This window comes from Pristiophorus japonicus, chromosome 19 (assembly GCF_044704955.1).
Source record: "Pristiophorus japonicus isolate sPriJap1 chromosome 19, sPriJap1.hap1, whole genome shotgun sequence".
Taxonomy (NCBI): domain Eukaryota; kingdom Metazoa; phylum Chordata; class Chondrichthyes; family Pristiophoridae; genus Pristiophorus; species Pristiophorus japonicus.
This window is the reverse complement of record NC_091995.1, coordinates 71,336,829-71,358,984: the sequence shown is the minus strand read 5'-3', so window position 1 is coordinate 71,358,984 and position 22,156 is coordinate 71,336,829. Positions and strand designations below refer to the sequence as shown.

Below are 22,156 nucleotides of genomic sequence, written 5' to 3'. Positions count from 1 at the left end.
AGCTCTTTTGTCCATATAATGAGGTCTGGACTCAAACTGAGCATCGGTGAGCAGGTTATTGGTGAGTAAGTGCCGCTTGATAGCCCTGTCGACGACATTCCATCACTTTGCTGATGATTGAGAGTAGACTGATGGGGCGGTAATTGGCTGGACTGGATTTGTCCTGCTTTTTGTGGACAGGACATACCTGGGCAGTTTTCCACATTGTCGGATAAATGCCAGTGTTGTAGCTGTTCTGGAACAGCTTGGATAGAGGCGCGGCTAGTTCTGAAGCACAAGTCTTCAGCACGACAGCCGGTATGTTGTTGGGGCCCATAGAGCTTTGCTGTATCCAGTGCGCTCAGCCGTTTCTTGATATCACGTGGAGTGAATCGAATTGGCTGAAGACTAGCTTCCGTGACGGTGGGGACCTCAGGAGGAGGACGATATGAATCATCCACTCGACACTCTGGCTGAAGATGGTTGTAAATGCCTCAACTAATCCTTCCACATTCTCACCATTCTCTGGGTAAAGAGGTTTCTTGTTGGGTTTATTGGTGACGATCTTTTGTTTACATACTCCCTCACAAGTGGAAATATCTTTTTTACATCTAGCCTATCAAACCCTTTCATAATCTTAAAGGCCTCAATCAGGTCACCCTTTAGTCTTCCCTTTTCTGGAGGAAAGAGCCTCAGCTGATTCAGTCTTTCCTGATAGGTATACCCTCTTAGTTCTGGTCTCATCCTTGTAAATCATTTTTGCACCCTCTCCAGTGCCTCGATATCTTTTGTGTAATGTAGAGGCCGGGCTGCACACACTACTTTAAATGTGGTCTAACCGTGATTCTAAACACAACATAACCTATAGAATCAAACATACAGCACAGAAGGAGGTCATTCAGCCCATCTTCAGGTAGAAGATCAGCCATGATCTCATTGAATGGCGGAGCAGGCTCGATGGGCCGAATGGCAAACTCCTGCTCCTATTTCTTATGTTCTTATCATGCGTGTATTGGCTTTTTGAAAGAGCTATCTCCATAGCCCTGCAAATTTATCTGTTTCAAGTATTTATGCAATTCCCTTTTGAAAGTTACTATTGAATCTGCTTCCATTGCCCTTACAGGCAGCGCGATCCAGATCACAACAACTGGCTGCGTAAAAATTCACAATTCGGGCATCTCCTTTACCAAGAATTGTATAAAAGCCCGAGAGTTTTGTTGATACAAACTGAAACCAGAAATGCTCTGCTTTTGTAATATATCTCCTTTCCCACTGGCCCCGCCTCCTCCCCCGTGCCCTCCACTGGCCCCGCCTCCGACCACGCTCCCTCCACTGGCCCCGCCTCCTCCCCGCACCCTCCACTGACCCTGCCTCCTCCCCACGCCCTCCACTGGTCCCGCCTCCGACCACACTCTCTCCTCTGACCCCGCCTCCGCTCCCTCCACCGGCCCTGCCTCCGCTCCCTCCACCTCCTTCCCTGCCCCACCCCTTTCCCCAACTGGCAGGTGGCAGACGACAGAAACCGCCCTCCCCTCTGGCGCCGACCCCTCACCTCCTGCAGCGCTGCCATGGTGACGGGCAGCAGGAAGGCGGCAGTCTTGCCCGAACCGGTGTCGGCCGTCGCCAGCACGTCCCGGCCCGACAGGCCCTGCGGCAGCAGCTGCATCTGCACCGGGGTGGGGCTGTGGTAGCCCAGGCGCGCCAGGTTGGCGGTGAGGGTGTGGGGGAAGCCACAGTGCTGGAACTCCACGATGGGCCTGGCGGCCGGGCCCTGCACGCTGATGCCCAGCTGTTGCTGCAGGGCCTCCACCTGCTGCGGGGACAGTCCGGAAACGAAGGGGTGCTCCCGGTAGTGGCCGGCCGGCACCGAGCCCTCCGCCTCCTCCTCGGGAGCCCCCAGGGCCTCGGGAGCCGGCCCAGCCTCCTGCCGCAGGTGCTCGGCTTTGCACTCCAGGCTGCACACGTCCGTATCGGTCTCGTCGCAGATGTACTCGCCGTAGCGGCCGCACATGGAGCAGGCCGGCTCCCCGGGCTCGGGCCAGCGCTGTGTCCTGCGCAGGGCCTTCACCGGCTCCTCCTCCTCTGGGGTTCCGGCAGCAGCCTCTCCTGGCGGCGACGGCTGGCTGTCTTCGCTCAGGGCCTTGGCCTTCTTGGCAGCGGGACCCGGGCTTTCTTCAGCCCTCTTCACCTTCAGGGAGCGAGGGACAAACATGGTCCGTCAACGAGTGCGGAGTCACAGCGAGATGGTGCCGATCAGTCACCACATTCCCCGACAGAGCCTTGGGACAACACCAGGAATACTCAGCAGGCCGGCCAGCATCTGTGGAGAGAGAGAAACACAGGGTAGGGTGTGGAATTCGCTGCCTCAGAGAGCTGTGGAAGCTGGGACATTGAAAACATTTAAGACAGAGATAGACAGTTTCTTAACCAATCACATCGTAGGTGGTCCCTCGAAAGAGGAGGACTTGCTTCCACGAGAGTTCACAGATGTTTCAATGAAGGACCCGATGTTCCGGTCCTGAACTCCAATTCAGGAAGATGCCTGTGCATGGTGGTGACCGTATTGGGAGGGGCACCAGTAAATGGGGGGATAGGGGAGGGGCACCAGTAAATGGGGGGATAGGGGAGGGGCACCAGTAAATGGGGGGATAGGGGAGGGGCACCAGTAAATGGGAGGACAGGGGAGGGGCACCAGTAAATGGGGGGACAGGGGAGGGGCACCAGTAAATGGGGGGACAGGGGAGGGGCACCAGTAAATGGGGGGATAGGGGAGGGGCACCAGTAAATGGGGGGATAGGGGAGGGGCACCAGTAAATGGGGGGATAGGGGAGGGGCACCAGTAAATGGGGGGATAGGGGAGGGGCACCAGTAAATGGGGGGATAGGGGAGGGGCACCAGTAAATGGGGGTAATAGGGGAGGGGCACCAGTAAATGGGGGATAGGCACCAGTAAATGGGGGATAGGGGAGGGGCACCAGTAAATGTGAGATGGGGAGGGGCACCAGTAAATGGGGGCAATAGGGGAGGGGCACCAGTAAATGGGGGGATAGGGGAGGGGCACCAGTAAATATTAAACAATTTGGGAGAACTTTTAAAACTTACATTTTAGACTCTCAATCGAAATACGTTTAAATATCTATTATTAATCTACATCTTTGACTTTTAACAAGCCTTACAAACTTTTAAAATAAATTGGGAACCTTTACCAACTTTGAACTTTTAAAATAACTTTGGAAGTCACCTTCCTAATGCCTGCCCCCCAACCTAGCCTCGGGCCGTCTACCATCAATGGCGCTACCCGGCGCCGAGCTTGCGGCCAACACTTCGCCGTAGGCAATTAGGCTTATCGAGCTGTGCCTGGTCTCCAGGTGTCTTGGGCCCCCTTGCCACTGGACCAAGACCTTGCTCAGCTGAGCCCGTGTGGTGCTGGTGTGCAGCGGCCACCCCACGTTAAAAGAACTCACTCTCAGGCATCGTCCCCTTCATCAGTATGAAGTTCGAGGCCTGGAACGTCAGGACCCTCATGGACAATCCCAACAGCAACAGGCCGGAACGCCGCACCGCCATAGTTGCCCGGGAACTCAGACGTTTTGACATTGACATCGCCTCCCTAAGCAAGACCCGGAAGGCCAGTTGAAGGAACATGGTGGAGGTTACACCATGGAGTCGGCTTTGCCGTCAAGAATGAGCTTGTTGACCGCCTCAAAGACTCCCCCTGTGGGGTTAACGAACACCTCATGACTCTCCGTATCACCCTATCTCAGAACCAATGTACCACAGTCATCAGTACGTACACACTCGATGCAACGGATGAGGCTAAAGAGGATTTTTATTCCAACCTCGAGACAGTCTTGTCCCGTGACCCCACGGACGACAAACTGATCCTCCTGGGTGATTTTAATTCCAGGTTTGGCAAAGACACAGCCCTCTGGGGAGACATGATTTGCAGAGAGGGGGTAGGGAAAGCCAACTCCAACTTCATGTCTAGAACATGAACTCCTCATCACCAATACCCTGTTCCGCCAGAGGGACAAATACAAGGCATCGTGACAACACCCTCGCTCCAAACACTGGCACCTGCTTGACCATGTCATCGTCCGAGCCAGGGATCGCAAGAATGTGCGCATCACCTGCGCCATGACAGGAGCTGACGACTGCTGGACGGACCACTACCTAATCCGATCCATCATCAACATTAACATTGCCCCAAATCAGAGGGGACAGCAGAAGCAGCTTCGCAAAAAAGTTAATGCCGGGGCACTTAGAGACCCAGCTAAGAGAGCCCTATACAGCCAGTGCCTCACAGCTAATCTGGCGTGCCTTGATGCCCGAGGTGCTGAATGCCCACAGCGCTTGGTCTGCCCTCCAGGCCTCTATAACCAGTGACTGTGAAGAGACACTTGGTCACTCAACCAGAAAACATCAGGACTGGTTTGATGAAAATGATCAGATCGAAGAACTAATAGATCGCAAGCGCAAAGCATTTCTGAGCCTCAAGCAACAGTCCAACTCGGGAGCTGCAAAACATTACAGATGGCTCAAGGCTCAGGTCCAACAAAAAACCCGGGACCTAAAGAACAGATGGTGGATGGAGAGAGCACAGGAGATACAACAACTCCGACAGCCACAATATGCGAAGATTCTTCGCTGCAGTCAAGGCCACCTACGGTCCAAACTCCCAAGGCCCCACCCCAATCCTGGCCAAGAACGGGGAAACACTCATCAAGGACACCGAGGCTGTCAGGGCCCGATGGAAGGAACACTTTGAAGATCTCCTCAATCAAGACTCTGCCTTTGACTCGAGTGTTCTCGATTCCATCCCGCAGCATGGGCCTTACGCTTAACAAAGGTCCTCCACCAGCCTGTCATCGCTGCACAGCACTGCCTCCCAATCATCAAGATCCACGGCGCGGCCCTGGACAACGTGGACCATTTCCCATATCTCGGGAGCCTCTTATCAACAAAGGCAGACATTGATGCGGAGATTCAGCATCGCCTCCAGTGCGCCAGCGCAGCCTTCGGCCGTCTGAGGAAAAGAGTGTTTGAAGACCAGGCCCTCGAATCTACCACCAAACTCATGGTCTACAGGGCTGTAGTAATACCCGCCCTCCTGTATGGGTCTGAGGCATGGACAATGTACAGAAGGCATCTCAAGTTGCTGGAGATATATCACCAACGATGTCTCCGCAAGATCCTGCAAATCCCCTGGGAGGACAGGCACACCAACATCAGTGTCTTCGTCCAGGCCAACATCCCCAGCATTGAAGCACTGACCACACTCGATCAGCTTCGCTGGGCAGGCCACATAGTACGCATGCCAGGCTCGAGGGGCCGAATGGCCGACTTCTGCTCCCGTTTCTTATGTTCAGCTCAATGGCCCGTTGTCACAAAACCTTCTCATCTCATACGGTGAGCCATGGCCCAGTTGGTCGCATCCTCGTCTGACTCAGAAGGTTGTGGGTTCAAGGCTCACTCCAGACAAAAATCTAGATTGACACTCCAGTACATTACTGAGGCTGAGACGTTAAATCGAGGCCCTCTCTGCTCTCTCAGGTGGATGTAAAAGATCCCATGGCACTATTTCGAAGAAGAGCAGGGGAGTTATCCCCGGTGCCCTGGCCTTAAGTGAACAGAACAAAAAAAAACAGAATTATCTGGTCATTATCACATTGCTATTTGTGGGAGCTTGCTGTGCGCAAATTGTCTGCCGTGTTTCCCACATTACAAGTGACAACACTCCAAAAAGTACTTCATTGTCTATAAAACGCTTTGGGACGTCCGATGCTCATGAAAGGCGCTACATAAATGCAAATCTTTCTTGCTTGCTTGTGTCACCATCTCCCTTTGACACTTTGTTAAAACTTCCATATTAATATTAGGGGAGACAATAAACCATCCAGAACAAAAGGAAGACTCAAAGAGCTTTGGATAATTCTGGCAGTGTATCACCGTCTGCCATAGTGAGGCTGGAGCTGACCCCTGCCCGGTAGCTGGTGCAGTCGTGTATCTCTGTCTAGCTCATGGTAGAATCATAGATATTTACAGCACAGAAAGAGGCCATTCGGCCCATCGTGTCCGTGGCGGTCGAAAAAGAGCTACCCAGCTTAATCACACTTTCCAGCTCTAGGTCCGTAGCCCTGTGGGTTACAGAACTTTTAGTGCACATCCAAGTACTTTTTAAATGCAATGAACGTTTCTGCCTCTATCACCCATTCAGGCAGTGAGTTCCAGACCCCCACCACCCTCTGGGTGAAAAAAGTTCTCCCCAACTCCCCTCCAGACCTCCTACCAATTACTTTAAATCTATGCCTCTCGGAAATAGGTGCTTTCAATCCACTATATCTCGGCCCCATATAATGAGACACCTCAATAAGGCTCCTCTGTTCCAAAGAAAACAACCCCAGCCTATCCAATCTTTCCTCATAGCTAAAATTCTCCAGTCCTGACAACATCCTCATAAATCTCTGCAATCTCTCCAGTGCAATCACATCTTTCCTGTAATGTGATGACCAGATCTGTATACAGTACTCCAGCTGTGGCCTAACTAGTGTTTTATACAGTTCAAGCATAACATCCCTGTTCTTGTATTCTGTGCCTGGGCTAATAAAGGAAAGTATCCTGCATGCCTTCTTAACATCCCCAGCATTGAAGCACTGATCGCACTCGATCAGCTCCGCTGGGCAGGCCACATCGTCCGCATGCCAGACACGAGACTCCCAAAACAAGCGCTCTACTCGGAACTCCTTCACGGCAAACGAGCCAAAGGTGGGCAGAGGGAACGTTACAGGGACACCCTCAAAGCCTCCCTGATAAAGTGCAACATCTCCACCGACACCTGGGAGTCCCTGGCCATAGACCGCCCTAAGTGGAGGAAGTGCATCCGGGAGGGCGCTGAGCACCTCGAGTCTCATCGCCGAGAGCATGCAGAAAACAAACACAGGCAGCGGAAAGAGCGTGCGGCAAACCTGTCCCACCCACCCCTTCCCTCAACGACTATCTGTCCCACCTGTGACAGGGACTGTGGTTCTCGTATCGGACTGTTCAGCCACCTAAGAACTCACTTCAGGAGTGGAAGCAAGTCTTCCTCGATTCCGAGGGACTGCCAATGATGATGATGGTGAGTTTGCTACTATCATACAAAAGAAGAAAAAGTGAAAAGTAGGACAGAGGGCCCGGGTGTGCAGTAGAGCAGTTCTCCCCACACCCCGGACTCTCTCCAGTTCCCACAGAAACACTCACGGATTTCCCTCCGGCCTCTCGCCACAATTTCCTTCAGTTCGGAGCACAAAGTGGGGGGATCGTTCGGCGAATCGAAATGTTTCGAGCCGAACCAATTGCAGGTGACACTCCGGCCGGCAAACGGGTGCAACGGGAGGTCGGTCCGGAGAGAATCGCAATTTCAAATTAAAATGTCGGCCGGGATCCATTCGATGCCGCACATATTCACTGGATAGTGTGCAACCGCATATAGGATCCGGATGGGAATCTCTAGTCATTATATATTTTTTTAAATGTACAATAAAACTTCCGGATACAGACAAAGCGAGTGACTGGACCAGACTCACGGAATTCCCCGAGTTTTGTCGGCTCTGTGTGAGGCTGCGCGTAGCTCATGCGCGGGACGGTTGGCACCCGGGCCGGACTACAACTCCCAGCAGCCCCGCGCGCATGCGCGGCGAAGAACGGATGATGGCGGCGGCTCTGTCCAGGGCGCTGAAGCTTCCCGGTAAGCGACGGGCTTCTGGTGTCAGGGCGACCATGGCCTCTCTCAGCCAGTGGTTAGATGAGAATTGTTTGCAATGAGGGATATTTACCCCTCCCCCTCCACCTGTGAGTCCCTCCTCCCTCCCCCTCCTTTCCCTCCCCTCCCCCACCGCTCATGTCCATCCGCACCTTCCCTCTCTGCATTATAAATTCTTATATCCATATTTATAATGGAAACTATGTAAACTTGTCACACTGCCATGACACCCTCCTGCTGTTGGGTGGCGCTCCAATCTCATTTGAAGTGTGCCGGTCCTGTGCTGAATTAGACAATCTCAGCAATAGGGTCACTGCCGTTGGAGAAGGGAAAACCAGCCTAGGTTGCTGCTTCTGATCCTGCAAGGAAAGTGCGGGCAGATGTGAAATAATTCTTAACATGCTCTAGTCAGATGCAAGGATTGGGAGCTGGCATCTTTCATTGTAATGCAGAGGACCCTCTTTCAAGGCCAACTTTGAATTAAGAGGTTAGCATATGCTAATATTTGGACTTGCTTCCCTTATTGGGTAAGTCTGGACATTTCTTTGTATGAGGCTGAGCATTCTGCTGAAGAGAAAGTAGGCTAAGGGGTCATGGGGAGCGGGCAGGGAAGTGGACCCGAGTCTATGATCAGATCAGCCATGATCGTATTAAATGGCAGAGCAGGTTCGAGGGGCCATAATTTGCTCCTATTTCTTATGTTATTATGAGACAGTAGAGAGATAATTCCAATTTTGGAGTCATATCTCCTCTCTAGGGCTCCTGAGCTTAGCCAGCTGGCCAAGTCCTCCAGTTGTGACCTGGATACAGGAGTCCCTGTTCAAACTCCTCTGGTGGTTTAATGGGTTGTGATACCTGCTGAGCCAGTTTTAACCCCTGGTTTGTACTGACTAAGTTGCTCCCTGCCAGATTAGTCATGGGATTCTAAACCGAGCCTTGGCACCCCAGGGCTAGGAAGGGAAACGATTTATTGGTTTACACTCAGCAAATCTCTTCTACATCCTCTCTAGTGCAATCACGTCCTTCCTATAATACGGCGACTAGAACTGCACACAGTACTGCAGCTGTGGCCTAACCAGAGTATTATACAATTTAAACATAACCTCCCTGCTCCTGTATTCTATGCCTTGGCCAATAAAGGCAAGTATTCCGTATGCCTTCTTAACCACCTTATCCACCTGACCTCCTTTCAGGGATCTGTGGACAAGCACTCCAAGATCCGCTTTGCTCATCTACACTTCTAAGGGCCTACCATTTAATGTGTATACCCTTTCCTTATTAGCCCTCCTCAAGTGCTTTACCTCACACTTCTCCTACTGGCAAGACAGGTGTGAGATTCAAAGAATCATAGAAATTTACTGGAGATTATTCGGCCCATCATGTCCGCGCCGGCCAAAAAGGAGCTATCAAGCCTAAGCCCACTTTCCAGTTCGTGGTCCGTAGCCATGTAGGTTATGGAACTTCAAGTACCTATCCAAGTACTTTTTAAATGTGAGGGTTTCTGCCTCTACTACCCTTTCAGACAGTGCGTTCCAGACCTCCACCACCCTCTGGGTGAAAAAGGTTTTCCTCAACTGCCCTCTAATCCTTCTACCAATTACTTTAAATCTATGACCCCTGGTTATTGACCTCTCTGCCAAGGCTAATAGGTCCTTCCTATCCACTCTATCTAGGCCTCTCATAGTTTTATGCACCGCGATCAAGTCTCCCCTCAGCCTCCTCTGTTCCAAAGAAAACAACCCCAGCCCATCCAATCTTTCCTCATAGCTAAAATTCTCCAGACCTGGCAACATTCCCGTACATCTCCTGAGGGTGGAGGTGTCTGGTAAGGGAAGGGGCTGTGCTTGGTTGTGATGTGCCCCTTCTGGTCAATTATGCAGCCAACACTCACTGGCACCTGTCAGAACTAAAATCATCATCACCGTCAGTAGAGAATGCTAGAAAATTAATGGGAAGAAAAAAAATTTGTTGAACCAAAATTTGGATTGACGCAATGACCATCGAGAGCATCAAGCTGAGGAGAATTCAACAGCAACCGGCAGGGAGACATGTCTTGCTGTTGACTCGAGATTTGATCTAGATTCTTCGGAACATTATTTGAGAAAATGTATATACTTAACCAAGAAGAACAGTAAATATTATGCCTTGGATATTCAATGGGTAACATAAGAACATAACTAGGAACAGGAGTACAAACATAGAAAGTTACAGTGCAGAAGGAGGCCATTTCGGCCCATTGTGTCCACGCTGGCCGATAAAGAGCCACAAGGCCCTCGGTCAGCAGCCCTGAAGCTTACATGTAAGCCTATGAAGAATGGTGGAAAGGTAAAGAGCATCGGGCCCAACCAGTCCGCCCCACACACCCCTTGCACCGCAACATTCTACACGCCACCCCAACTGGAGCCATGCGATCTCTTGGGAGAGGCAAAAAACAGATTAAAAACCCAGGCCAATTGAAGGAAAAAATCTGGGAAATTCCTCTCTGACTCATCCAGGTGATCGAAACTAGTCCAGGAGATCACCCTGGCCGTATTCGATTCCTTGCAGTACTTACCATCGTATCTATGCCAGCCAACAAGAGGTTATCCAGTCTAATCCCACTTACCAGCTCTAGGTCCGTAACCTTGCAGGTTACGGCACTTCAAGTTCCCATCCAAGCACCTTTTAAATGTGGCGAGGGTTTCTGCATCCACCACCGTTCCAGACCCCCACAACCCTCTGCATGAAGAAGCTTCCCTTCAAATCCCCTCCAAACCTTCCACCACCACCTTAAAACTATGCCCCCTCATAATTGATCCCTCCACCAAGGGAAATAGACCCATACTATCCACTATATCCAGGCCCCTCAATATTTTATACAACTCAATGAGGTCTCCTCTCAGCCTCCTCTGTTCCAAGGAGAACAAACCCAGCCTATCCAATCTCTCCTCATAGCTAAGATTCTCCATTCCAGGCAGAATCCTAGTAAATCTCCTCTGCACCCTCTCCAGTGCGATCATGTCCTTCCTATAATACGGCGACCAGAACTGCACACAATACCAGCTGTGGCCTAACCAGAGTATTATACAATGTAAGCTCCCTGCTCTGTATTCTGTGCCTCAGCCAATAAAGGCAAACATTCAGTATGCCGCCTTAACCACCTTATCCATCTGACCTACTTTCAGTACTCCAAGGTCCCTTTGTTCATCTACACTTCGAAGTAGCCTACCGTTTAATGTGTATACCCTTTCCTTATTAGCCTTCCCCAAGTGCATTCCCTCACACTTCTCTGAATTAAATTCCATTTGCCCCTGCTCTGACCACCTGACCAGAAGATTGATATCCTCCTGCAGTCCATGACTTTCCTCTTCATTATCAACCACACAGCCAATTTTAGTATCATCTGCAAACTTCTTAATCATACTCCCTATATTCAGATTTAAATCATTGATGTATTCAAATCTAGATCATTGATGTATACCACAAAAAGCAAGGGACCCAGTACTGAGCCCTGTGGAACCCCACTGGAAACATCCTTCCAGTCACAAAAACATCCATCAACCATTATGTTTTGCTTCCTACCTCTAAGCCAATTTTGGATCCAAGTTGCCATTTTTCCCTGGATCCCATGGGCTTTAACCTTCGTGACCAGTCTACCATGTGGGACCTTATCAAAAGTTATGCTAAAGTCCATACACACTACATCGTATGCACTTACCCTCATTGACCCTCCTGATTACCACCTCAAAAAATTCAGTCAGGTTAGTCAAACACGATCTTCCCTTAACAAATCCATGCTGACTGTCCCTAATTAATCCTTGCCTTTCTAAATGTAGATTTATCCTGTCTTTCAGGAGTTTTTTGAATAATTTTCCCACCACAGAGGTTAGGCTGACGGGCCTGTAATTACTCGGCCTATCCCTTTCTCCCTTCTTAAATTCCATTAGCAGTCCTCCGGCACCATGCCCAAATCCAAAGAGGACTGGAAAATGATGGTCAAGGCCTCTGCTATTTCATCTTTTACTTCGCTCAACAGCCTGGGATGCATTTCATCCGGGCCTAGGGACACATCTACTTACAAAGCTGCTAAACCCCTTGATAGCAGTATCTGCTTTGCCCCTTTCATTTGTGAAAACAGATGCAAAGTATTCATTAAGAACCATACCAACATTTTTCACCTCCACACAAAGATTACCTTCATGGCCTTTAATAGGCCCTACCCTTTCTTTAGTTATCCTCTTGCTCTTAATATATTTATAGAACATCTTTGGGTTTTCCTTAATTTTACTTGCCAAGAATTGTTCATGCTCTCTCTTAGCATTCCTAATATCCTTTTTAATTTTACCTTTGAACTTTCTATATTCCTCCAAAGATTCGACAGTATATGACATAAGCTTCCCTTTTTTCTTTATCCTCCCCTGTAAGTCCCTAGACATCCAAGGGGCTCTCGAATTGTTATTCCCACTCTTTTTCTTTCAGGGCACATGTTTGGCCTGAGCCCTCCGGACCTTCTTGAATGCTTCCTACTGTTCCGGCACTGATTTATCTACAAGTAACTGTTTCTAGTCCACTATGACCAAATCACTCCTCAACTTAGCAAATTTAGCTTTTCCCCAATTTGGAACTTTCATTTCAGGCCTATTCTTGTCCTTATTCATAACCAACTTGAATCTTACTGAATTATGGTGCTCTCCCACTAATACCCCTTCCACCTGCCCAGCTTCATACTCCAATAGGCCATTTAATGAGATCATGGCTGATCTTCGACCTCAACTCCACTTTCCAGCGCTATCCCCATATCGCGTGATTCCCTTAATATCAAAAAGATCTCTGTCTTAAATATACTCAACGACTGAGCCTCCACAGCCCTCCGGGGTAGAGAATTCCAGAGATTCACCACCCACTGAGTGAAGAAGTTTCTCCTCATCTCTGTCCTAGATGGCCGACCTCTTATTCTGAGACTGTGACCCCTGGTTCTAAACTCCCCAGCCAGGGGACACAACCTCCCTGCATCTACCCTGTCAAGCCTGTAAGAATTTTGTATGTTTCAATGAGATCACCTCTCATTCTTCTAAACTCTAGAGAATATAGGCCTCGTCTACTCAATCTCTTCTCATAGGACAATCCCTGCATTCCAGGAATCAGTCTGGTGAAGCTTCGTTGCACTCCCTCAATGGCAAATATATCCTTCCTTGAGTAAGGAGACCAGGACTGTGCACAATACTCCAGGTGTGGTCTCACCAGGGCCCTGTGTAATTGCGGTAAGATGTATTTACTCTGATACACAAATCCTCTTGTAATAAAGGCCAACATAACATTTGCTTTCCTAATTGCTTGCTGTATCTGCATGTTAACTTTCAGTGATTCATGTACAAGGACACCCAGCTCCCTCTGAACACCAACATTTCCCAATCTCTCGCCATTTAAAAAAATACTCTGCTACTCCACATTATATTCCATTTGCCATGTTCTTGCAACTTGCATTCCCACTTAGCTTTGTATCAGCAAACTTGGATATATTACATTTGGTTCCCTCATCTAAATCACTGATTTGATTGTGAATAGCTGAGGCTCCAGCACTGATCCTTGCCCACTAGTTACAGCCTGCCAACCAGAAAATGACCCGTTTATTCCTACTCTCTCTTTTCTGTCCGTTAACCAATCCTCAATCCATGCTAGTATATTACCCTCAATCCCATGAGCCCTAATTTTGTTTAATAACCTCTTGTGTGGCACCTTATCGTATGCCTTCTGAAAATCCAAATATACCACATCCACTGGTTCCCCCTTATCTATTCTGCTGGTTACAATCTCAAAAGACTAACAGATTTGTCAGACATAATTTCCCTTTCATAAATCCATGTTTAATCCTATTATTATTTTCTAAGTGCCCTGTTACCACATCCTTAATAATAGATTCTAGCATTTTCCCGACTACTGATGCCAGGCTAACTGGTCTGTAGTTCCCCATTTTCTCTCTCCTTTTTGAAATAGTGGGGTTACATTTGCTACCTTCCAATCCGTGAGAACCGTTCTCGAATCTGTGGAATTTTGGAAGATGACGACCGACCACTATCTATAGCCACCTCTTTCAAAACCCTAGAGATGTAGGCCATCAGGTCCAGGGGCTTAATCGGCTTTCAGTCCCATTAATTTTTTTTAACTAATTCATGTACCAATTTCTTTCAGTTCCTCATTCTCGCTGGACCCTTGGTTCTCCACTAATTCCGGGAACTTTTTTGCGTCTTCTTCCGTGAGGACAGAAGCAAAGTAGTTGTTTAATTTCTCTGCCATGTCCTTAATTCCCCATTATAATTTCTCCTGTCTCAGCCTGTAAGCCACCCACGTTTACTGTCGCTAATCTTTTCATTTTTACAATGCCTATAGAAGCTTTTGCCGTCTGTTTTTATGTCTCTCGCTAGTTTACTCTCATATTCTATATTCCCTTTCTTTAACATTGTGAGCCCCCAGTTCTCCCTGATCTATTTAGTTGACTTGATGCGTGACAGCTGATGGGAACAACACCCTGGGTTAGAATCATGGAATGATTCAATGCAGAAGGAAACCAATCGGCCCATCATGCCCGTGCTGGAAAAAGAAGGCGCTTCGGTCAGTTGCGTCCCTGGGTGGGCTCAAAACACCGACCTTCATGTTAACAGCCATATGTACTGACCTATTGCACCACAGAGGTTATCCAACCAACTTGTAATAGGCTTCGGATGATGCCTGGGAGAAGGTCATCTGCTCACTCTTGTGTGGGGGAGGAGGCTGAAAGAAGATCAGAAAATGGTGTAACAACGGGGTGAAAACTTGACTTGATTACTCCAACTCACTCCTGGCTGGCCTCCCTCATTCTACACGACGTAAAATTAAGGTCATCCAAAACTCAGCAGCCCGTGTCCCAACTCGCACCAAGTCCCGCTCACCCATCACCCCTGTGCTCGCTGCCCATGTCCTAACTCACACCAATTCCCGCTCACCCATCACCCCTGTGCTCACTGCCCGTGTCCTAACTCGCACCGAGTCCCGCTCACCCATCACCCCCTGTGCTCGCTGCCCATGTCCTAAATCGCACCAAGTCCCGCTCACCCATCACCCCTGTGCTCGCTGCCCATATCCCAACTCGCACCGAGTCCCGCTCACCCATCACCCCTGTGCTCGCTGCCCGTGTCCTAACTCGCACCAAGTCCCGCTCACCCTTCACCCCTTGTGCTCGCTGCCCATGTCCTAACTCGCACCAAGTCCCGCTCACCCATCATCTCTGTGCTCGCTGACCTACATTGGCTCCCGGTTAAACAACGCCTCGATTTCAAAATTCTCATCCTTGTTTACAAATCCCTCCATGGCCTCACCCCTCCATTTCTCAGTAATCTGCTTTAGCCTCACAACCCCACAAGATGTCTGCGCTCCTCAAATTCTGCCCTCTTGAACATCCCTTATTCTAACTGCTCAACCATCGGTGGCCGTGCCTTCAGCTGTTTGGGCCCCAAGCTCTGGAACTCCCTCCCTAAACCTCTCTACCTCTCCTCTTTTAAGACACTCCTTAAAACCTCCCACTTTGACCAAGCTTTTGGTCATCTGCCTTAATTTCTTCTTTTGTGGCTTGGTGTCAAATTTATCTGTTTTGTCTTGTAACACTGCTGTTCAAGTGCCTTGGGATGTTTTACTACGTTAAAGGTGCTATATAAATCAAAGTTGTTATTATTATTGAAGTATTTAGTGGCAGGAGGTGCATTAGAGAGCGAGCATCACTTTCAATAGCTCTTTATTTTCCAGGTAAAAAGTCTCACGACCTGGGAGAGTACGACCCGCTGCGACAGGCAGACAGCGACGACAGCGAGGACGATGGCGACCTCAACTATCAGAAAAATGGCAATCTCCAGGCTGGGGCCAATACTGAGGCCGTGCTCGACGGAGACGCGGACTCCGCGGTCGAGATGCACGCGCTGCAGGCGAAACAGCGGCGGCCGGATGAGCCCAGCTCCGCGGAGGTCCACGCGACCGAGGTGTCTGACGAGTTTAGCGTTAAAGCCAGAACCTCGGTCTTCCCCTGCCTGCGCACAGCTGCCTTCCTCCTCACCCTCGCGCTGACCATGGTCCTGGTCCTAGTCTGTGCTTTCTTCATCCCATGTCCCAAGAGCCAGCCGCTGTGGACCTCCTGGAACAGAAGCCTAGGCCAAACCGCTGGTGAGCAGGGCGGAGATGGTGAAAATGCAAATGGCAGCCATACTTTGTGCATCAGGGTGACGGGGGGGGGGGGGGGTGTCGGAGGGGAGGGGAGGAGACGTTCGACGGCTCGCTAGCTCAGTGTCTCAGACTAGGGACTAAGGGCTGGTGATCCCACCAAGGTCATATTGGGGAGGTGCTGAGTGGAGGCCAGGCACCTCCAGCTGCTCTTCGGCAATGTCATGTATTTACTTCGTGGGTTCTTTGCTTAAGAATTCATAGCATCACATTGCTATTAAGAATGAGTTGGTTTATTAGCAAAAGGTTTAACAATCACACTACACATTACCGGTTCATCCACCAGGCTCACAACCACCTGACTCATCGTGGATCCCCCGAACCCAACTGGCTGGGGTTTTATTGAGTCTTGTGAACATAGAATCACATGACTGGCTAAGCCCCTCCCACTCAACAGCTCTACAACTCTTTTGAGCATCCTCACAGGTGCATACATTACAGGCACCTTCTAGTGGCAGATGGCAAAACTACAGTGGCTGAGGCTAGGCTGCAGACGGCCTCGTTTGGTGGGGACGAGTCATTGGAGGGAAAGGAAAATGCAACGAAATTTTGAACAAATGCCGCTGCTTCTTTGTAACTTGCTTCATATTTTCTCCGTTCTTTTCTTCCGATGATGTCAACCGTGGCTCAGTGGGCAGCACTCTCGCCTCTCGTCAGAAGGTTCCGGGTTCAAATCCCACTCCAGGGACTTGAGCACAAAATCTAGGCCGACATTCCAGAGCAATGCTGAGGCACTGTCGGAGGTGCCCGTCTTTCGCACGAGGCACCCGACTATAGACCAGTTAGCCTAATGTCTGTGGTTGGGAAAATGTTGGAGTCCATTATTAAAGAAGCAGTAGCAGGACATTTGGAAAAGCAAAATTCGGTCAGGCAGAGTCAGCATGGATTTATGAAAGGGAAGTCATGTTTGACAAATTTGCTGGAGTTCTTCGAGGATGTAATGAACAGGGTGGATAAAGGGGAACCAGTGGATGTGGTGTATTTGGACTTCCAGAAGGTATTTGATAAGGTGCCACATAAAAGGTTACTGCACAAGATAAAAGTTCATGTGGTTGGGGGTAATATATTAGCATGGATAGAGGATTGGCTAACTAACAGAAAACAGAGAGTCGGGATAAATGATTCATTCTCTGGTTCGCAACCAGTAACTAGTGGGGTGCCGCAGGGATCAGTGCTGGGACCCCAACTATTTACAATCTATATTAACGACTTGGAAGAAGGGATTTAGTGTAATGTAGCCAAGTTTGCTGATGATACAAAGATGGGAGGAAAAGCAATGTGGAGGACAGAAAAAATCTGCAAAAGGACATAGACAGGCTAAGTGAGTGGGCAAAATTTTGGCAGATGGAGTATAATGTTGGAAAATGTGAGGTAGAAAAAAAAAATCAAAGAGCAAGTTAGTATTTAAATGGAGAAAGATTTCAAAGTACAGCAGGACATGGGGGTACTTGTGCATAAAACACTAAAGGATAGTATGCAGAAACATAGAAAATAGGTGCAGGAGTAGGCCTTTCGGCCCTTCGAGTCTGCACCACCATTCAAGATGATCATGGCTGATCATTCACCTCAGTACCCCTTTCCTACTTTCTCTCCATACCCCTTGATCCCTTTAGCCATAAGGGCCATATCTAACTCCCTTTTGAATATATCTAATGAACTGGCATCAACAACTCTCCGCTGGAGAATTCCACAGGTTCACAATTCTCTGAGTGAAGAAGTTTCTCCTCATCTCAGTCCTAAATGGCTTACCCCTTATCCTTAGACTGTGACCCCTGGTTCTGGACTTCCCCAACATCGGGAACATTCTTCCTGCATCTAACCTGTCCAGTCCCGTCAGAATTTTATACGTTTCTCTGAGATCCCCTCTCATTCTTCTAAATTCCAGTGAATATAAGCCTAGTCGATCCAATCTTTCTTCATATGTCAGTCCTGCCATCCTGGGAATCAGTCTGGCGAACCTTCGCTGCACTCCCTCAATAGCAAGAATGTCCTTCCTCAGATTAAGAGACCAAAACTGTACACAATATTCCTCACCACGGCTACCAATGGTGGAACGATTAAAATTGGGAAATGTGCAAGAGACCAGAATTAGAGGAGCACAGAGATCTCGGAGGGTTTTAGGGCTGGAGGAGATTACAGAGATAGGGAGGGGCGAGGCCGTGGAGGGATTTGAACACAAGGCTGGGAATTTTAAAGTCGACTAGCATCCCGAACTTAAACTTGTATGTGTGGCTCATTCTGCCCCTGGGAGCCTGGCATTGTGCGGTCTGCTTTCACGGCGCCTTCGAGTGTCCAGCATCACATGAGCTCCAGAGCAGAGCAACAGGAAGCACTGCCGGGCCAGCTGGTGTCACACATACCTGCCATCCCCATTGAAGTTCAAATCAGTATTTTACACCATTCTGTCAATCTTCCATAAGATCTAAAACACAGAAGTAGTCTGCTGTCGTAGAACTGCACTGCCTGGTGTGTCAGCGGTCATACGAACATAAGAAATAGGAGCAGGAGTAGGCTATTTGGCCTCTCAAGCTTGCTCTGCCATTTAATAAGATCATGGCTGATCTGATCATGGACTCAGCTCCACTTCCCTGACCATTCCCCATAACCCATTATTCCCTTATCTCTCAAAAATCTGTCTATTTCTGCCTTAAATATATTCAATGACTCAGCCTCCACAGCTCTCTGGGGCAGAGCATTTCATAGATTTACAACCCACTGAGGGAAGAAATGCCTCCTCATGTCAGTTTTAAATGGACAGCCCCATATTCTGAGACTACGTCACCTAGTTTTAGTTTCCCCTATGAGTGGAAATAGTCTCTCTGCATCCACCTTGTCGAGCCCCCTCATTATCTTATAAGTTTCAATAAGATCACCTCTCATTCTTCTGAACGCCAATGTGTATAGGCCCAATCTACTCAACCTATCTTCTATAAGTCAACCCCCTCATCTCCGGAATCAACCTAGTGAACCTTCCCTGAACAGCCTCCAATGCAAGTATATCCTTCCTTAAATATGGAAACCAAAACTGTACGCAGTACTCTAGGTGTGGCCTCACCAATATCCTTGTAGCAGGACTTCTCTGCTTTTATACTCCATCTCCCGTGCAATAAAGGCCAACATTCCATTCGCCTTCCTGATTACTTGCTGTACCTGCAAACTAACTTTTTGTGTTTCATACACAAGGACCCCCAGGTCCCTCTGTACTGCAGCACTTTGAATTTTTTCTCCACTTAAATTGTAATTTGTTTTTCTATTTTTCCTGCCAAAGTGGATAACCTCACATTTTCCCACATTATACTCCATCTGCCAAAGTTTTGCCCACTCACTTAGCCTGTCTATATCGCTTTGCAGATATTTGTGTCCTCACAATTTGCTTTCTCACCCAGCGTTGTATCATCAACAAACTTGGTTACATTACACTCGGTCCCTTCATCCAAGTCATTAATATAGATTGTAAATAGTTGAGGCCCCAGCACCGATCCCTGCGGCACACCACTAGTTACTGATTGCCAACCGGAAAATGACCCATTTATCCCATTTAATTCTCTGTTTTCTGTTAGTTAGCCAATCCTCTATCCATGCTAATATATTACCCCCAACCCCGTGAACTTTTATCTTGTGCAGTAACCTTTTATGCGGTATCTTGTCGAATGCCTTATGGAAATCCAAATATACCATATCCACTGGTTCCCCCTTATCCACCTCGTGACCCTGCTCGTTACATTTTCAAAAGAACTCCAGCAAATTTGTCAAACATGATTTCTCTTTCATAAAACCATGCTGACTGCTTGATTGAACTCTGCTTTTCCAAATGTCCTGCTACTGCTTCCTTAATAATGGACTCCAGTATTTTCCTTTGTCTGCCTCCTTTTTTAAACAGGGGCGTTACATTTGCAGTTTTCCAATCCGCTGAGACCTCCCCAGAATCCAGAGAATTTTGGTAGATTACAACCAATGTATTCACTATCTCTGCAGCCACTTCTCTTAAGACCCTAGGATGTAAGCCATCAGGTCCAGGGGACTTGTCCACCTTTAGTCCCATTATTTTACCGAGTACTACTCTCGTGATTATATTAAGTTCCCCCCCCCCTCCTCCCTATAGCCCCTTGGTTATTACTGGGATGTTTTTAGTGTCTTCTACCGTGAAGACCGATACAAAATATTTGTTCAACGTCTCTGCCATTTCCCTGTTCCCCATTATTAAAACCCCAGTCTCATCCTCTAGAGGACCAACATTTATTTTAACCACTCTCTTCCTTTTTATCTACCTGTAGAAACTCTTACTATCTGTTTTTATATTTCAAGCTAGTTTACTTTCATAATCTGTCTTCCCCCTCTATTATTTTTTTAGTCGTTCTTTGCTGGTTTTTAAAAGTTCCCCAATCCTCTGGCCTCCCACTAGTCTTGGCCCCATTGTTTTCAATTTGATACCATCCCTTATTTCCTTACTTAGCCATGGATGGTTATCCCTTCTCTTACAGTCTTTACTTCTCATTGGGATATATTTTTGTTGCGAGTTATGAAATATCTCTTTAAATGTCTGCCATTGCTCATCAACTGTCCCATACTTTAATCTATTTTCCCAGTCCACTTTAGCCAACTCTGCCTGAATAAAGTCTCCTTTATTTAAGCTTAGGACACTGGTTTGAGATCCAACTTTCTCACCCTCCAACTGAATTTGAAATTCAAGCATGTTATGGTCACTCATTCCTAGAGGATCTTTTACTATGAGATTGTTTATTAATCCTGTCTCATTGCACAGAACCAGATCTAAGATAGCCTGCTCCCTGGTTGGTTCGGCAACGTACTGTTCAAGGAAACTATCCCGGATGCACTCTATGAACTCTTCCCCAAGGCTACCCTGGCCAATTTGCTTTGTCCAATCAATATGAAGGTTAAAATTGCCCATGATTATTGCCGTTCCTTTATTACAAGCCTCCATTATTTCTTGATTTATACTCCGTCCAACAGTGTAGCTACTGTCAGGGGGCCCTATAGACTACGCCTACCGACGACTTTTCCCCCTTATTATTCCTTATCTCCACCCAAACTGATTCAACATCAACGGATAATACTAAGCTGGGTGGCAGTGCAAGCTGCGAGGAGGATGCTAAGAGGCTGCAGGGGGACTTGGACATGTTTGGTGAATGGGCAAATGCATAGCAGATGCAGTATAATGTGGATAAATGTGAGGTTATCCACTTTGGTGGCAAAAACAGGAAGGCAGATTATTATCTGAATGGTGACAGTTTAGTAAAAGGGGAGGTGCAACGAGACCTGGATGTCATGGTACATCAGTCATTGAAAGTTGGCATGCAGGTACAGCAGGCAGTAAAGAAAGCGAATAGCATGCTGGCCTTCATAGCGAGGGGATTTAAGTATAGGAGCAGGAAGGTCTTAATGCAGTTGTACAGGGCCTTGGTGAGACCACACTTTGAGTATTGTGTACAGTTTTGGTCTCCTAATCTGAGGAAGGATGTGCTTGCTATTGAGGGAGTGCAGCAAAGGTTCACCAGACTGATTCCCGGGATGGCAGGACTGACATATGAGGAAAGACTGGATCGGCTGGGCGTATACTCACTGGAGTTAAGAAGAATGAGAGGGGATCTCATAGAAACTTATAAAATTCTGATGGGACTGGACAGGTTAGATGCAGGAAGAATGTTTCCGATGTTGGGGAAGTCCAGAACCAGAGGTCACAGTCTAAGGATAAGGGGTAAGCCATTTAGGACCGAGATGAGGAGAAACTTTTTCACCCAGCGAGTTGTGAACCTGTGGACTTCTCTACCATAGAAAGTTGTTGAGGGCTTTAGTTTCCTGAGGCATTGGGACCGCTTCTGGGGGAGGTGGGACCTGTACAAGCCGGATGGGTTGCACCTCAACAGAGCTGGGATCAATATTTTCGCGGGGGGGTTTTGCTAGTGCTGTTGGGGAGGGTTTAAACTAGTGTGGCAGGGGAATGGGAACCTGAAAATAGATTCAGTAGGGAGGGGAGTAAAGCTGGAGTTAGAAAGCAAAAATAAAGAAAGTGAGTTTGAAGGAGAGAGGAAACAAATTTAAAGGCACATTGTCTAAATGCACGTAGCATTTGTAACAAAATAGATGAGTTGACGGCACAAATTGAGACAAATGGATATGATCTGATAGCCATTACAGAGACGTGGTTGCAAGATGACCAGGACTGGGAATTAAATATTCAGGGGTACTTGACAAT

General features: G+C 48.2%; 2 protein-coding genes across 6 annotated transcripts in view; one reads left to right on the top strand and one right to left on the bottom strand.

Moving 5' to 3' along the window:
* ddx59 (DEAD (Asp-Glu-Ala-Asp) box polypeptide 59) overlaps positions 1–7,611 on the bottom strand; it is a 28,245-nt gene extending 20,634 nt beyond the window's left edge. The window contains exons 1-2 of one of the 2 annotated variants that reach the window (XM_070861559.1): positions 7,544–7,611; positions 1,532–2,299 (exon numbers count right to left, since the gene is read on the bottom strand). In XM_070861559.1, the coding sequence (XP_070717660.1) occupies positions 1,532–2,191 (660 nt within the window). In that variant the 5' untranslated portion in view covers positions 2,192–2,299; positions 7,544–7,611. Of the gene's footprint in view, positions 1–1,531; positions 2,300–7,039; positions 7,200–7,543 lie in introns of those variants that run through there. The other variant, XM_070861560.1, reaches the window with a different exon arrangement.
* A 53-nt stretch (positions 7,612–7,664) lies between these two features.
* The window catches only part of fam234b (family with sequence similarity 234 member B), an 85,268-nt gene continuing 70,776 nt past the window's right edge, over positions 7,665–22,156 (top strand). For all 4 annotated transcript variants that reach the window (XR_011587864.1, XM_070861555.1, XM_070861556.1 and 1 more), the window contains exons 1-2: positions 7,665–7,704; positions 15,475–15,885. Coding sequence is in view for 3 of the 4 variants with exons in the window: in XM_070861555.1 (XP_070717656.1) it covers positions 7,665–7,704; positions 15,475–15,885 (451 nt within the window). In the remaining variant the exon portion in view is untranslated. The remainder of the gene's footprint in view (positions 7,705–15,474; positions 15,886–22,156) is intronic.